The sequence below is a fragment of the Falco rusticolus genome, chromosome 1 (assembly GCF_015220075.1).
Source record: "Falco rusticolus isolate bFalRus1 chromosome 1, bFalRus1.pri, whole genome shotgun sequence".
Taxonomy (NCBI): domain Eukaryota; kingdom Metazoa; phylum Chordata; class Aves; order Falconiformes; family Falconidae; genus Falco; species Falco rusticolus.
In genome coordinates, this window is record NC_051187.1 from 90979340 (window position 1) to 90994479 (window position 15140).

The window sequence follows — 15140 nt, forward strand, 5'->3', positions numbered from 1 at the left end:
CAGCACAGTGATCCTTTGACCCACGGTGACATTTGCCTCATTACACAGTGTCGCTGATTTGGAACTTGCGTGAGTTTGGGTTCATGAATTCATCTGATAAAGGTGGGTTCAGATTTCCCACCTGAACCATTTGCTCAATCTTTTTGCGTGGCTTCAAAGGGGAACTTCAAAGAAATTTTCTGTAGCTATACCATCTGGTTCTGTGTCAACATTTGCATTTTTGACAGAGCTTCCTTTAATATTATGACCATTTTGGTCGTGTTTTGGTTTTTTTTGTTTGTTTGTTTTTTTCCCCCCAGCTACAAATAATGTTTGGGGTTTTCTTAAAAGTCACGAACATTTTCTTTCCAGTTTCCAGACACAGTAAAGAACCAAGGAGAACTGGTTAAGTAACAGCTATGTTTTCTCATAACCGGGGTGCAACCCGATAGATGTGGCATGTAGTTAAGGGAGCGCTGCTGGCACTTTCGCAGTCACCTCTGTAGCACAAAGTCCGTTATGATTCAGCAGTGACAGTAGGCAGCTGAATCATCAGCTTAGAATAAGCAAATTATTTAAGAATCAAGCAAGAATCAACTTCTTGCAACAGCACAGCTATATGGTAATTATGATTATACAATGCAGCTTTTAAGTTTCCATTCAAACTTTTTTCATTTAACAGATTTATAAATTCATCATTAAAATTAATTAAACCAAGATCTCAAGGAGAGCACTTACCAAAGAAAATCCTCAAATTAGTATCTTCTAATCTTTGAATACAAGAAAATCAAAGTAATTTCTTTAATGCTTTTTTTTTATTATTTTCTCCAATAGCAATAGTTTTGCTTTTAAGATAATAAACGCAACAGGACAGGCAGCTTAACTATGCAAAAGGAATACAAAGAAGATGGAGAACTAGATGCTGCTGGACAATAACAACATCAGAGTAGTGGTAGCTACTTTCCAGGATCTGTTCAATAGTCTAGCACTGGAACCAAAGTTACGTGGGTAAAGAAATTTATTGGGAATCAGGCCCCTAAACTCTCTTCCAGGCTTAGCTGCAGAGGTGGGTTATGGGCCTGTATGTGCCCACAGGGTATGGGTCTGTAAAGGGAGCATGGCAGTAGCCAACAAATCTGCAGAGACATTGTTACACTGTGTGACTGCTTTCCACAGCTCCCCTACAACCAGCCTGCAGAGACCTGCAGCCGCAGAGCTGGGGGCAGGCAGCATCCTCATGGGGACCGTGGCCATCCCTGCCCTCCAAGCCCCACGGACTGTCCTCAAGGGAGCCAAGGAGCAGAGATGTAGCTTTTAGGTAGTGGGCTGGTTTTTTGGCTTTTTTCCTCTTTTTTACAATGTGTAGATCTTACAGATTTTTGTGGTGGAAATGAAAACCTTTATAGAGAGAATGAAATCCTGGCTGTTTTCAGATGACATCTGTGGAATTTCAGTTCTAGGTATTTGCAGACTACAAGCTGAGAATAAATAGTCTCTTGCTTCTCTGCCAGCTGTGCTAACTCTCACAAGATTTATTTATATACACCGCCAGCTTTGTCACCTAGTTAGCATGCCGTCTTCCATGGAGAAGCATTTCTTTTATGCCTGCAGACATCTCACTATTTGGTTGGGGTTTTTTTACACAAATACAAACTATTGCTGGAATGGAACCCAGTTAAGTTCTAAGCACAGTTAAGTGTAAAGGACAAAAATAAGATACCCAACAGGGGGAAAGGCTGACAAACACTAGCTCTGCCTAAGTTAAAAGTCAGTTAGGCAAGAAAGGGAAAGGGATGAAAACCCCCATTTAGACATAACTGGTGTGGGCAGCTTAGGTGTTGAGATCTGAACGCCACAAAGCTGTAATGAGTATCCAGGAAATGTTTTATTGTGCTTTCACTGTGGAAATAACACAGAAATGAGAAATGATTGTGTTCTGACACTGATGGAAGGACCTTTGCATGAAATTGAGAGTAACGTTTTTCTCCTTGAGTGCTCTGGAGTTTTGTACCATGCTGCCTCTGGCATATTAATCCATACTTGTTGGATGGGCTCCTCCAGTCATACTTTGTTCTGCTCCTTCCTGATGATTTATTGTGACATTATGCTACCCATATTCCAGTGGATCATGAAGTATAGTTGTCTTGACTGGATGGATCCCAATGCACTTTTAAAATACATTTTATGTAAAACAAACTATATTATATTATTTCCAGCCAAATTAAATACAGCTGCTTCCAGAAGTAAATAGGGCACCCATTCTGAAGTAGCAACACTGTTCTTCACAAAACAAACAATAAAAAACATTTAAATTAGGAAGATGATGTAGGTGGAGTAAAAATAAACCCCACTGGAATTTTACTTGGAAGGAAAAGAGATTAATATGTCAGTTGTTGCAGAGACTGTTGTGTTATTTTTAGCAAATAAACAGTCGTGTCCTCTCTTACATTTCACAACTGCAATACAGTCAGGCCCCAGACATGCTGTGGTGATTCATATTTAATTGGTATAATTAAAGTGATTTTTTATGTGCTAGCTGATGAGAGAAATTACTACCATGACAAATAAGACGACACCAGCTGGTGATCCAGCTTCCTGGAAATTGTTCAGATTATGTGTAGGACAACAGGAGCTCATTACAGGATCCAAATGTTCCTGTAGTAGTTTAATATTGACGAAAGTAAAGTCAGTGGATTGGGGTCAGGGCTGGTTTCATGCAAACAGTGAGACAAGCACAAAAGTGGAAAAAAACCAGGTTATGCAGATGAAATGAAACAAATAATAAAATCATTGTGCTGCTTTAGTGCCACCAGATAACAAAAATTACTTTAGAACACCTGGAGAAATTGAAAACAGGAATTAAATTTTTATATTAGTTTAACTGCTGTATCTAGACATCTAGAATGTCAATTGGAAAAGATGCAACTAGAGGATGGAGCTGTGCTGGTTTGCAATGAGGAATACAGTACAGCTAGGTAGCTCTCTTACTAGTGCTGTCATTGCTGTCCAGCACACCAGCTACAGGTACAGAATGTGGAACTACCCCTCCCGTATTAGGGACCAATCTAGTTGAAGCTTGCTTAGAGGGAATATTTATTAATCTGTCCTTTGACATGTTCCTGCTTGCTCTACTTCTCCATTCTCATTGCCAGCGTCTACTTTCTTCTCACTGTGCTTATTTGAGTAATACCACGTCTCTTGAAAATGACAGATGTTTGTACACGCTTAAAAAGGACAGTCATTTGATCAGAGAGGTGTATCTTCCCTACTCACTGAAGAAAGTGAAAGGGACAAAATGGTCCATGAAAATTTTCTTCAAGTGGAGAAGTCCTCATTTATGTCTCTCTTTCACCAGTCAAGTTGATTTAATCTCTTTTATTGAAGTCCAGTGTGCTGATTTCAGGTGGGGTAGAGTTAATTTTCTTCATAGCAGCAAGCATGGGGCTATGCTTTGGATTTGTGCTGGAAACAGAGTTGATAATGCAGGGATGCTTTAATTATTGCTGAGCAGTGCTGGCACAGAGCCAAGGCCTCTCCTGCCTCTCACCCACCCACCAGCGAGCAGGCTGGGGGGCACAGCTAGGACAGCTGGCCCCAGCTGACCCAAGGGATGTTCCAGACCATATGGTGTCATGTTCAGCTTATAAAGCTGGGGGAAGAAGGAGGAAGGGGGGATGTTCAGAGTGATGGTGTTTCTCTTCCCAAGCAACCGTTAAGAGATGACAGAGCCCGGCTTTCCTGGAGATGGCTGAACACCTGCCTGCCCACGGGAAGTAGTAAATGAATTCCTGGTTTTGCTTTGCTTGCATGGGTGACTTTTGCTTTACCTATTAAAATGTCTTTACCTCAATCCACGGGTTTTCTCACCTATTCTTTTTCCATCTCACTGGGGGGAGTGAGCAAGCAGCTATGTGGAGCTAAATTTCTGGCTGGGATTAAACCACAACATCCAGGTATCAGTGACATTGTGACTTACTGTCTTGTAGGCTGTTGCTGAGTGAAAATAGAAAACAAAGTCAGTCTTAAATGTGTGAGTTTATACAAACTTAAAGAAAACTTGTCTACATATAAGCCTGACAATAAATGATTTACCAGAGAGTAAAATTGTAACAGTGACACAAAACTTAATTATATCAAGAATGCATATGTGGGCAATTGATGACAGCTGATGAGTCAGTCTTAGTGTGGTTTCCATCACTGTTGTATGAATCTCACAGCTTCTTGGTGACAACTGTCACAACCTCACATATAGAAATATGCATCTACTGAAATGTCATTGTGCCTTATTTATTCTCATACAGAAATTTTTCACTGAAAATTCCAAGAGAGAGAACAAGTTATCATTGGACTGTCATGGATAGGTCCTGAGAAACTCCTTAAATGTCCATCTAGATTTCCTCTGATTTCTTTACATTGTGTGGCAATTCATGTAACTGATTAATATTGAATTCATTTAATTGCTTCTATTTTATTTTTATTTTTCCTTTTTTTCTATTAAAAGATCTATTAAAAGATCAGGGTAACCAATCTTGTAGTTAGTAGCCTTGCAATGGATTTAACAATGAGGCTAAGCTACAGCAGTTTTCAGCTGTAGAGGCATGTCTCATTTTTCCTTTCCATATGCATTTAGATGAGGTGTTCACATTGAATCCAAGTAAGTACAAATATATCCCAAAACTGATTCTTCTTATTGATAAAGATGTTTAATGCCATTTGAGAAACTGGCATTTAAAGGAGTTTTCTTTAGAAGATTATGCAGAGAGTAACAAAGACAGAAATCAAGAAGATTCAAATCTAAGTCTTATTTTGTTTGTTCTAAATTCTTTGTAGATTAGTTTCACTGTGAAACTGGAGTGCTTAAATGATGCTATAAGACGTTCACAAAATGCCACCTAATCTACTAGGCTCTTAAACTTCTTTGACCTATATGTTCTGTGGCAGTATACACACACATGGTAAGATCCTAACAAAGGCGAACTGCTTAGCATCTGTTTTGCAGCTAAACTCTCAAGATCTGGTAGCTATTCATAAGCATTCCTGCTTGCGGGGCTTAGTATATTGATGTGCTCAGATTGTGTCTGGCCTTGCCCAAGGCTCAGGCAAGGAGGAAGTGACCGTCCTTTCTCCACCGCGTCAGACATTCAGCCAGATTGTGGGAAGGGCAACTCTGGGAGACTCATAAAGAACTTGAAATTACATCCTTACCTCACAGTAAGTCACTTGATAGTTAGGCCTTAAAGTGTTCAGAGATCGGTGCTTTTGTTTTGGTTGTGCTCCTCTGCCTTTCTGTTGTGATAAGGTGAGTAAAAGACCAGCAGCTCATTGACATAATTTGGAGAGAAGAGTTACATTCCTAGGAGGTTTCTCACGTAGGGCAACTTTTCATGCTGTTAAAACAGCCACAGAACAGGGAAGTCAACTTACAAGAGTTCACTCATCTCATCTTGGGCAGCCTGTATTTTTGCTCCAGGAACATGCTAGGCTGGCATGTTCTAGATAGGAATGTAAATGCTGTTTGCCTTTATTGTGCAAGGTTGCACCAGACTAGCTTTCAGGACAGCAGCTCTTCCTGATTGCATTCAATTTAAGTATGGGGATTAACTGCAATCTGAAGTTTTCCTACTAGTCTGTACGCATTTATGTTTAAAAGGAAATGTGGTGATTACTGAGCTTGCATAGTCATAAGGTTAAGAAACCCATGCTAACTGAAGTCAACAAACCTCTTTAAAACTAATGCGTTTGGATGCCAAGTGCTTCCTTCCTAGTAACTGGCAACTTCAGAGAGTCCTTCCCACTACTCCAGGGCAGAGTTCCTGCAGTCATGTTCATAAACAGTCTGGAGATTTAGAGCTGGCAAACCAAGAGTTTATTTTTTTAAAGGGGAACCTGTTGAAATTCAAAGGGCTGGCTCATAAGGGTTCAGATTATGACAGCAATGTATAAATATGCTAAGGATGACATAGAGGTTTGTTATAGAATCTAGCAAAGTTTGGGAAGAAATTTAGCATATGATGGAGAGAATGGTCTTGGAAGAACTGGGGAACAAAGTTTCAAATAGATTTGTCTAAAGTGTCTTACCTGATACTTGGGTAGTGGTGGGAAGAACTGAATTATCTTTTTTTTAATGCAATGTCTTCATGAGTTTACACAGAGAGAGAGAGAAAGAACTTATTGGAAAACAAAGAGGTTTTGATTGGTGAATGAGAATTTTGAACTAGTGACCAGGTACAATATCAAGATTTCTGTTAGATTCTTGTTTTACTCTGTTATATTCATCTAAAGCAGAATGCAGTTCTTTTAGTGCAGCCAAATACTAAAGCAAAAATTCCATCAGAGCCTACTCTTAATATTGATAGGGTAAGTTGCTGCTGGAGTTGCTTTGAATTTTTCTTTCCTAAGACAATTTTTTTACCGCACTTTTACTGTATGGGGGTTTTTACAGTATGGTTTTTAAATATGAGAATAGCACTATCCGATAAAGTGATTGCAAAAATAGTATAATATTTTCTAGAACAGCCTTAAACTATTTGCATTGTACTAAATGAGGTGTACAGCATTTCAATGGAAGATATGCTGGAAAGATCACACCTATTTTCATTATTTTGGCTTCTTAGTTTAATGTACTTAATTGTATTTTGGCCTCATCTACAAAGTCTCATCACAGTATTTTTTCTTGTCGGGAGAATTCTGTTACAGGATTTCTGCCAGAAAGGTGGAATTGTCATTTGGATGTTGTTCTTTAATTTGTTCTGGTTTTCTCTGTCAAACTCAGTTCCTGTATTCTTGAATTCTAATTTCTGGTAAAGTTATTTAGGTTTTCATGAAATTACAACAAAAGTCAACCTTATGTGGGGCATGAGCCATTTTTGAATAGAGGTATAAGTGTTGAGAATTCTTATACTGCTTTAATTTAACTTGCTTTATCCCTGCAGGTTTTAACGTATTTGCTTCACAGAGGGAAAACACATAGAAACTTATCTTGCAGTGTCAGCTAAAAGTACTTTGTTTGTTCTGTATCTTGCTGTCTTTGTATTCAGATAAGCTTTATTAGTTCAGAGACGTTTAGTTTGCATGGATTAATAAAATTCAGGAAAGGAACTTTCAAATGAATCTTGAAAGCAAATCGGAGTATGAATCAGGCTTACTTAGATGCAGAGAATGTTCTGAGAAGAAACATTACCTTATGTTGATGATAATCAGATGTATATTGTCCTCCAGCTTATTACAGAGTAAATCTCAGCATTTTGCAGTTAGCGTTCTATAAAAAGAATATTACAAAACTTGATGATCTTGTTTTTACAAACAAAGCAACAAGAACACCCTAGCATCTCAATGTCATCCAGTGAGGTGTTGCTTTGTTGGTGGGATAAAAGGTTATTGGGCATCTGTGAAAATGCAGAATAGACTAAGCCTGTACTCCACTGCAACGTCTGCATATAAATTTGCGTGGATTGAGTTGCAGGAGGAATTTTGAAAACAAAAATACAGAAAAATTTTCATCCAGCCTATTTAGACTCCATGACTTTAAATAACAATAAAACATATTCTTCAGTCTCTATTCAGGAATTTTCCTTACTTTTTTTTAATTTATTTATTTTATAACTTGAGTCAGCTAATTTAGTGAATTGTAATTTGAATAGATTCTTTTGTAGCAAAATAGGTAATTCTGTTTCCTGTAAAATGCCAACAAAAACAAACTTTGTGAGATGTAAGCCAGAACTGGGTTTCATTGAACAGTAACAGTCTTAGGTAAGTCTACAGGATGAGTGCAGAAAGGCACAAATTGCAGTACCTGTCCTGTGAGCTGCTTTGCTTCAGGTCACCTCCACTTCAGGGTTATGTGCTATGCTTTTGCACAGACCTACTTGCACACCAGCACACCAAAGCTCCCAGTCCAAAGGTAGAGCAAAACCAGCTGTGAGATGGGGCAGAGCAAGGTCATGACTGTTTGCTCCTATACATGTGCATGTGAGACGTGACCCTAAAATTTAGGTAAGGATTGCTAAGTGATTAAGCAGTATGATGACAGCTGAAAAATCAGATGCCTTTCAAATGCAAAGTGAAATACATCAGAAGGAATAATTTGAACAATTCATGCATGTTAGTAGGTTCTGAACTAACAGGAAAAAAACATAGGTGCCAGTACGAGCAGCTGAAAGAAAATTTCTGTTCAACATCCATCATTAATCAAAAGTCCATGTGAAGATGCATAAAGAGTATGGAGGAAAATAAGATGTTCAACAGACAGAAGACTATTTTACAAAGTCAGCAGGAAATCAGAGTACTTAACACTGTATAGTGTTTGCTCAGCACTATAATGAAGATAGCATACATTTACCAGTGTTTTAAGACTGAGAAATTAGACCAGCTAAGCTTCGAAGTTGTGTGGACTACTGAATTTTATTATTTTTTTTGTTTAATTTTCCTTGTTAGAAACACCGTTCACTCAAAGCATGACAAAATTAATGATTACTTTTTTCTACTGCACAGAACCTGAAGCGCGTGGCAGAGACGTGGATGGATGAGTTTGCAGAATACATTTACCAGCGACGGCCTGAGTACAGACATCTCTCAACTGGTGATATCTCTGCCCAGAAGGAACTTCGCAAGCACCTTAAATGTAAAGATTTCAAGTGGTTCATGGCTGCAGTGGCTTGGGATGTCCCTAAATATTACCCTCCTGTGGAGCCTCCACCTGCTGCCTGGGGGGAGGTGAGGAATACACAAATTACATAAATATTTAAATGAGCCTAACATTTTACATTGTAGGAAATTAGAATTAGGAAAATAGATTTAGCTGCTGTGATACTTAGTGTTATTAAGGAAGTTCACAGTTATTAGAACAATCCCTGGACTAACCATTAAAATGAGAAAAGATCATGTATTAGAACTGTCGCTGTCGCTTTTATAATTCATTACACTTTTGTATGTACAGGCCATAAGATGCATGCACAATGAAGACAAGAATGTGGAAAAGACTATGTAGCTCTTATTACTGCATGTCACAAGATGATTTCAGATGCTGAGAGTCACCTTAGTAAAAAGGAGGTCTGCAGTCAGCACTTTGGTTTGCATATCCACTTATATGCCTCCTCCTGTTCTTACAAGGACAGTTGTATGTAGGTGGAGTTAGGTTTGCTCTGTTCCGCTCACATGTGCAAGTGTGACAAGCAAAGCCTGGTGCTTTTCTTTCTAAAAGACTGGTTTTGCTCAGCTTGTGGTAGGTAGGTGCTATCGTGACCAAGTACCAGTAGCAGATAAATGCAGTTTCTTGATTGAGGAGTGAGGGGAGGGAGAGACCACCAAAGAGAAGTTAATATCCAAGTGCCATTCCAGAGCAGGGAGTGAGCAAACACCCTGCTGTAGCTCTCCACCCTTGATCAAAGATGTTCTGTATCCAGATCTCTCTGAAGAGCAGAGCCGTGGCACATCTTCCTTTGACAGTTTTTTTTGTGTGGAAGAAATGAAAACACAAAGAGTTCAGGGACAGGAAATTCCTTCTGTAGCTGCGCTGGAAAATTGCAGTAGCCTTTTACCCCTCGGAACGACAGCAGATTCACTCCATGGAAAGGTGGCATGCAGAGGGCTTTTTCCTCTCAGTTCATATATAAAGAAGGCTTTGCTCTTTTTGTGTATTGTGCTCCTTTAAAAAAAAAAACATAGGAATATCTGCACTGTGAGTTCTGGCCTTCCCTGATTTTTCTGGAGATGTTCTTGAGGCTCTCAGACAATTATCTTTTAGATTTGAAACGAAAGGATGAAGTTGAAACTTTGATCGAAATATTTGGAAAGACCCCTCACACCTCTGCATAGGGGTGTGATCAAGGCTGGACCACGTAGGGGATTTCTAAACACAGATGCATCTATTATTCTCCGGAATTTCTTTTTTAAAAAGCAAATTACCTCAATGCAAAATTTTTAACATAACTTTCTATGGTAGTAGCAGTCCTTAATTCTTCTTCGTAAGCTTCCAGTTACAGATGTTCAAAGGAACTTCAATTTATATGTGTCTTCCTGTTTGCTACTTCTTGGCAATAATTAATTACTTTGTTGTTAAAGTTTCTTCCATCTTTGATGCTGCTGCTCACACTTGATGGGATTAATGTATACCAAGAGGGAAGGAGTTTATCAGTAGAAGTCAGGCTGGACCAGGGTGCTGTGACTGACACTGTGATCTTCCTTCACTGTCTTCCACATGCATACATGTGCGTCCTTGGAGAACTGGGATCATGAGATGTGTAATTTCTCTGGCCAGCTGAACCATCCTTAACTCAGTCAGAGGGTCTAAGTGGAAGGGTTTGTGATTCAGGCATTCATTCTTTTCACAGAGATATTAATATACTCTTTGTGAGTATATTAATAAAAAAAGAAAAAAGCAAGACTTTTTGAAAGTAAATCTTAAGATCATAGCAGTGGTACCAAATCTCTACCTTAAAAGCATTTACTGAGTTCTTAGGAAGGAAGACCAGGGGCTTTCTTTTTCCTCCAAAATGTACTTTCTCTAAAATAACAAGAGAAGTCTCAGGCCTCCTACTCTATTTTTTCCTGAGACTGTCACGTTCCTGTGAAGTCTTAATTACTTTTTTGGCACTTGCAAGGAACTTGAACAAACTTGAAGGTCAATGGCTGTCATAATTAGAAGCTAAAAGAGGAAAACAGACTGTGTGTTACTGCTTTGTAAGAATCAAGCAGCTCTAGAAACCTTGCTGATTATACACACCGAAAGTCTGTGCCAAGACTGACTATCAGTTAGTACCCTCTTTGCTTCCACTTGGAAAGACTTTACATCTGCTTGACTATGCCAGTCTGGGAAAGAATAAACAATGAGGTACTCAGGCAATTTTTTGCTCTAGCTGGTGAAAGTGTGTGGTGTGAAAACAGACATCTCATGAACAGCTTCTGTACAGCTCCTTGTTTTTTGCAAACACGTTTATTTAAAATCTGACTCTTGCATTTCTTGACAAAATCTGGTCAAGATGGAAAAGAAGGAAATTTGAAAAACAAAACCCAGTCTTCTTCACTACACTTGTCACGGCCTTATCTCTTCTGAATGTTTGTGCCTTTTGTCCTTTGTAGCTGGCAGGGTGTATGTTGCCTTGCTATTCTGTTCTACCTTGTAACATCTCAAATATGTGCTGTAAAGCAACAACAGCAAATCCAGACAGATTAAGGTTAGTGAGACTATCAGTTCTGTGTCTGGGTGAGGTAAGTGTACTCTTTTCTCTCCCACCAGGGAGAAAAGGAAGGCTTTCAATTTGGTTTTGTTCTTATCCGTCCAAATTTATACTGGAAAGTATGTTACCAGTTGAAAAACAGTAATACCCATCCCATTACCTTTTTAAGACAGAATAATTTATTTGTAATGTGCATTTGAAATCCTGTTGAAGGAAGTTAAAACAATAGCTGCATTAGGTGAGATTTGGACACCAAATGATTTCTTAGGAAGTACTCATGAATCTAAAAGCTGTGATCCAGCATGAGTATATTGTGCGGATATCACAGCTTCCAACAGTATCTTTGAAAACACATTTTACAGTAAATCAATCCTATAATGTTAGCCATTGTCATTTACTTTAGACTTCATAAGTCCTAGAGTCAAGGTGATACGGAAAAAAATTATATGTTTCCCTCAGTCAAAAGGGAAATATTTAAGCTTAGTTTCATTTGCTGTTACGTGAACTTGTCATTCAGCGATTTAATACACAGCCAGTCTCTCAGTCACCACAGCAGTGCTAAGCTGTGGGACCTGAAAATACTCCTTTCGCAGTCCTGAACTCATGGATTTCACAGAACTGTTTTACAGCACTGACATGACAACGTCACCCAGGAAGTTAAGTCAAGTAGCACATTTGAAAAAGGATTAAAGCCTAAGGACTCACTAAATTCTCTTTTGATTACTTCCTTTTTTTAAAATGACATCCTCATACCCTTAATGAGTCAATCTCAGCCCACCCAGTGTCACATGTCTGTTGTACAAAAGCTATACAGCCAGCTATTCCCCACCCTGCACAGACACAGTGCTGCACAGCTGGGCTGTTCAAATTCTTTCATCAGGATCAGTGTCGCACCGAGTAACAGAGTCCCCCGTTTCTTCAGTGAGGTCTTTGGCAGTGCTCGACTTCTTTTAACTTCAACTTTTCCTTTTTATGACTCACACAAAGGATGCATACCTTTAAAATTACTATGTATTAGTTGACAGGAAATGTGGCCCATTTTTCCATACTTGATCGGTAGACGTTGATGGCCTTAGGGTTATCTGAAAATGTGAGTGGTGCACTAAAAGTGGCTTTAAGTGCTGCTCAAATGAAAAAAGCAACATAAATGAACATTGCTAATGTCTTCTAAGAGCTACAGCTGCGTTCTTGCTTGAGGCATTAAATCAGATGTATGGAAAGTATTATATAAACTGATAGCACCAAGGTGCCTCTCTTGTTGCTGTATTGGGGCACCCTAAGGAATAGTGCCAGCACCATCTTCCACATTCATCTTTCTGACAGATGACCATACTGAACATAAAGTTGTCTTTAGATTACTAAGCTTTCCCACTTTTTGCTTGTGATTCAGACAGTTTCATGCCATGATAAGCATACAGAGTAGCTCCCAGGACCCCTTGTGAGTCCCTCTCCTGCTCTGGCTCACCCCTCTCTGCCCCCAGGATGTCTGAAGTGTCCCTGGGTGACAGCCTGACTCTGATGCAGACAGGGCAAGGCTGCAAGAGCCAGGACATCACCCACTACCTCAACAGCAAATCTTGCAGGAACTCGTTTGCCTGTGAACAAAGTTGTAGTCTTAGAATTGTCAAGAATATTGGTCGGTATAACCACTGGACCCTGGGAAGCTTTAATTTCCCCCTGTAATTTCTTTTTCAGCATGAAATACATTCTTTTCAAAGGAAAAGGGGAAATTCACTTTGCTTTAAAGTATAAGGGTGTGGGAGGAGGTTGTCTTGGTGTTTTCTCATTTAACATGGAGCATGTTAGTGTGTCCATTAAACAGCTCCCACCAAATGTTCAAAGATCTCAAAATTGATGCTAGCAAATTGTATCAATAACCTGTGACCCTTGCTTTTCCTCAGAAGACTGTTGCTTTTCTGACAAGAAGATTGTCATAGTAATCAACACATCCATTGCTTTCCAGTTTCCATTCCGTGCTCGTGTGCTAATAACAAAGACTATGTTTTTGAGAGTGTAGTGCTAGACCATCTCAATCTGCCTCTCACACAGGGAGCTTCTTAGGTCATATAACTGCTAGCTTTCTGCAAAACTCCAACAGCAGTTCAACCAGATGTCAAGTTATCTGGGAGACCATATCTTCTGCAATATGTAAACACTGTTTGGGAACCCCTGATTTTTATAATATTGTTTTTCCTGTCTTGATAGGTGTCCAAAAATGTCTGTCTTACCCCCCCACCCCCCGTTTGAATACCTGTCTATTAAATCAGCAGCTTCAAATGTCAAGAGGTAGTAGTGTCGTCTTCAAACCTAAGGTCTAGGCATTCAAGCTTTCTGTCCTCCCATGTTCCAGCTCCTATTTTATGTCACGTTCCTCTTTTCCCATCGCAGTGCCAGTGAGACAAGCTACTTCTTTCTCAAGGCCTGGTCTACTCTGGAGAAAAGGACTTTTAACACAGGCTGGCTAACTTAGAGAAAGCAAGCTATAGTTTTAATGTAAATTCACTGCTTTTTGTAAAACCCAAGGATTACTGTATCTAAGCTTACTCCGTGATTTCCCCTTATGGCTTGCTACCTCATTTCAACCACAGAAGTCAGATGCTACACCAGCAGAAATCCTACTCAGATGACATGGTTTTGTTTCCTGAGCATTACTGCAGCACTGGGAAGCGCATCCTTGCTTGGGCCCCTGCAGCATAGAAGAGGGAGAAAACAGACCCCTTAGAGTTTGTATTCTCTGTGACTTTATGCCTCAGCTGCTCTCTATAAGGACTACAGGACCCATTGTCTTGGTATCTATGTCCCAACATGTGTTAGGATGACATTTCAAGAGCTAAACACACATCATGACTTAAATATAGTATGCTTTTTTCAGAATGTTTAATTCTGAAACAGCCTTTAAGATCACCACTAACCATCTTTGTTAGAGTCCTCAAAAGCATGCTTTTCACGTATGCTTATCTGCATGTACAAATGATAGTATTTAATGTTGAGCACATAAGCTTTGTATGAGGCAACTCATTCCCTACCTGCATGGGTGATAAAATCTGTCTCTTCTTCATCCCGAATCTCTATAGTTGCACAATATGAATGTTGGAAATGTGAGTGTATTAGGATCACTAGCTATTTCTTTGCTAGTTACAACTCAAAACCTCAAAAATTTGAAATCCATTGTGCTGTGTGACTGGAGACAAGGCAGTTCAAATGCATATTAATGTATAAATGAGAAAAAAGCCTCTCCTTGCTGTGCTTCTGCTTTCCTTCCTTTGTCCATGAAAGCATCTTAGGGGATTTGCAGGCTGTGTGGTGCTGGTGCGCAACAGAATATTCCCCATGGCTCTGGCAGCAACACGATGGCTCAGTTCAATTTCTAGCAGCTGCCAAGGCCACACAGAAACGCCAAAGAACAAAAGCACAAGCTTAACTGAAATGCCTGTATTACAAAAAGAAAATGAAAAACAAACCTCAACCCCTCTGCAGTTGAAAGGAAGGATAAAACAACAACAACAACAACAACAAAAAAGGATAAGCTAACATGTAAGCTGCAACAAGGCAGAGGAAAATCTAACTCAAGGAAACCTTTCAGGAGCAGAGGGAAGAGGAGAGGAAATAAAGAACAGGGAAGACAGATTCCAGGACTGAAGGAACTAAATGTAGCTTCAGCTCAAACCTGTTCCAGAAATGCATTGAACATACCTACCGCATAGTCCAAATGACTGAGAATGGGATGGAGTGATGCCATTGAGACAAAATTATGAAAGCTGTTTAATCCAATAAGCATTCATTGGGCATGGACTGTATTCACTGTCATTTTAGAATTCTGAATCACATAAATATACCCCAATTATTAATGGCAATTGTTAGCAGCTCCGTTGTAATTAGCTCACGTGCTCTAGAACATTAGTTCTATTCTTATATATCATTTAATTTTGTATTAGGCCAGAAATTTTTGTTTCTACAATGTAAATTTAAGTGCACTGAGAAATGATT

At 39.3% G+C, this 15140-nt stretch overlaps 1 protein-coding gene across 1 annotated transcript in view; it reads left to right on the forward strand.

Annotated features, from left to right (window-relative positions):
• GALNTL6 (polypeptide N-acetylgalactosaminyltransferase like 6) overlaps positions 1-15140 on the forward strand; it is a 478352-nt gene that overhangs the window by 446658 nt on the left and 16554 nt on the right. Inside the window, exon 9 of the mRNA XM_037389745.1 lies at positions 8470-8691. Within this exon, the coding sequence (XP_037245642.1) occupies positions 8470-8691 (222 nt within the window). The remainder of the gene's footprint in view (positions 1-8469; positions 8692-15140) is intronic.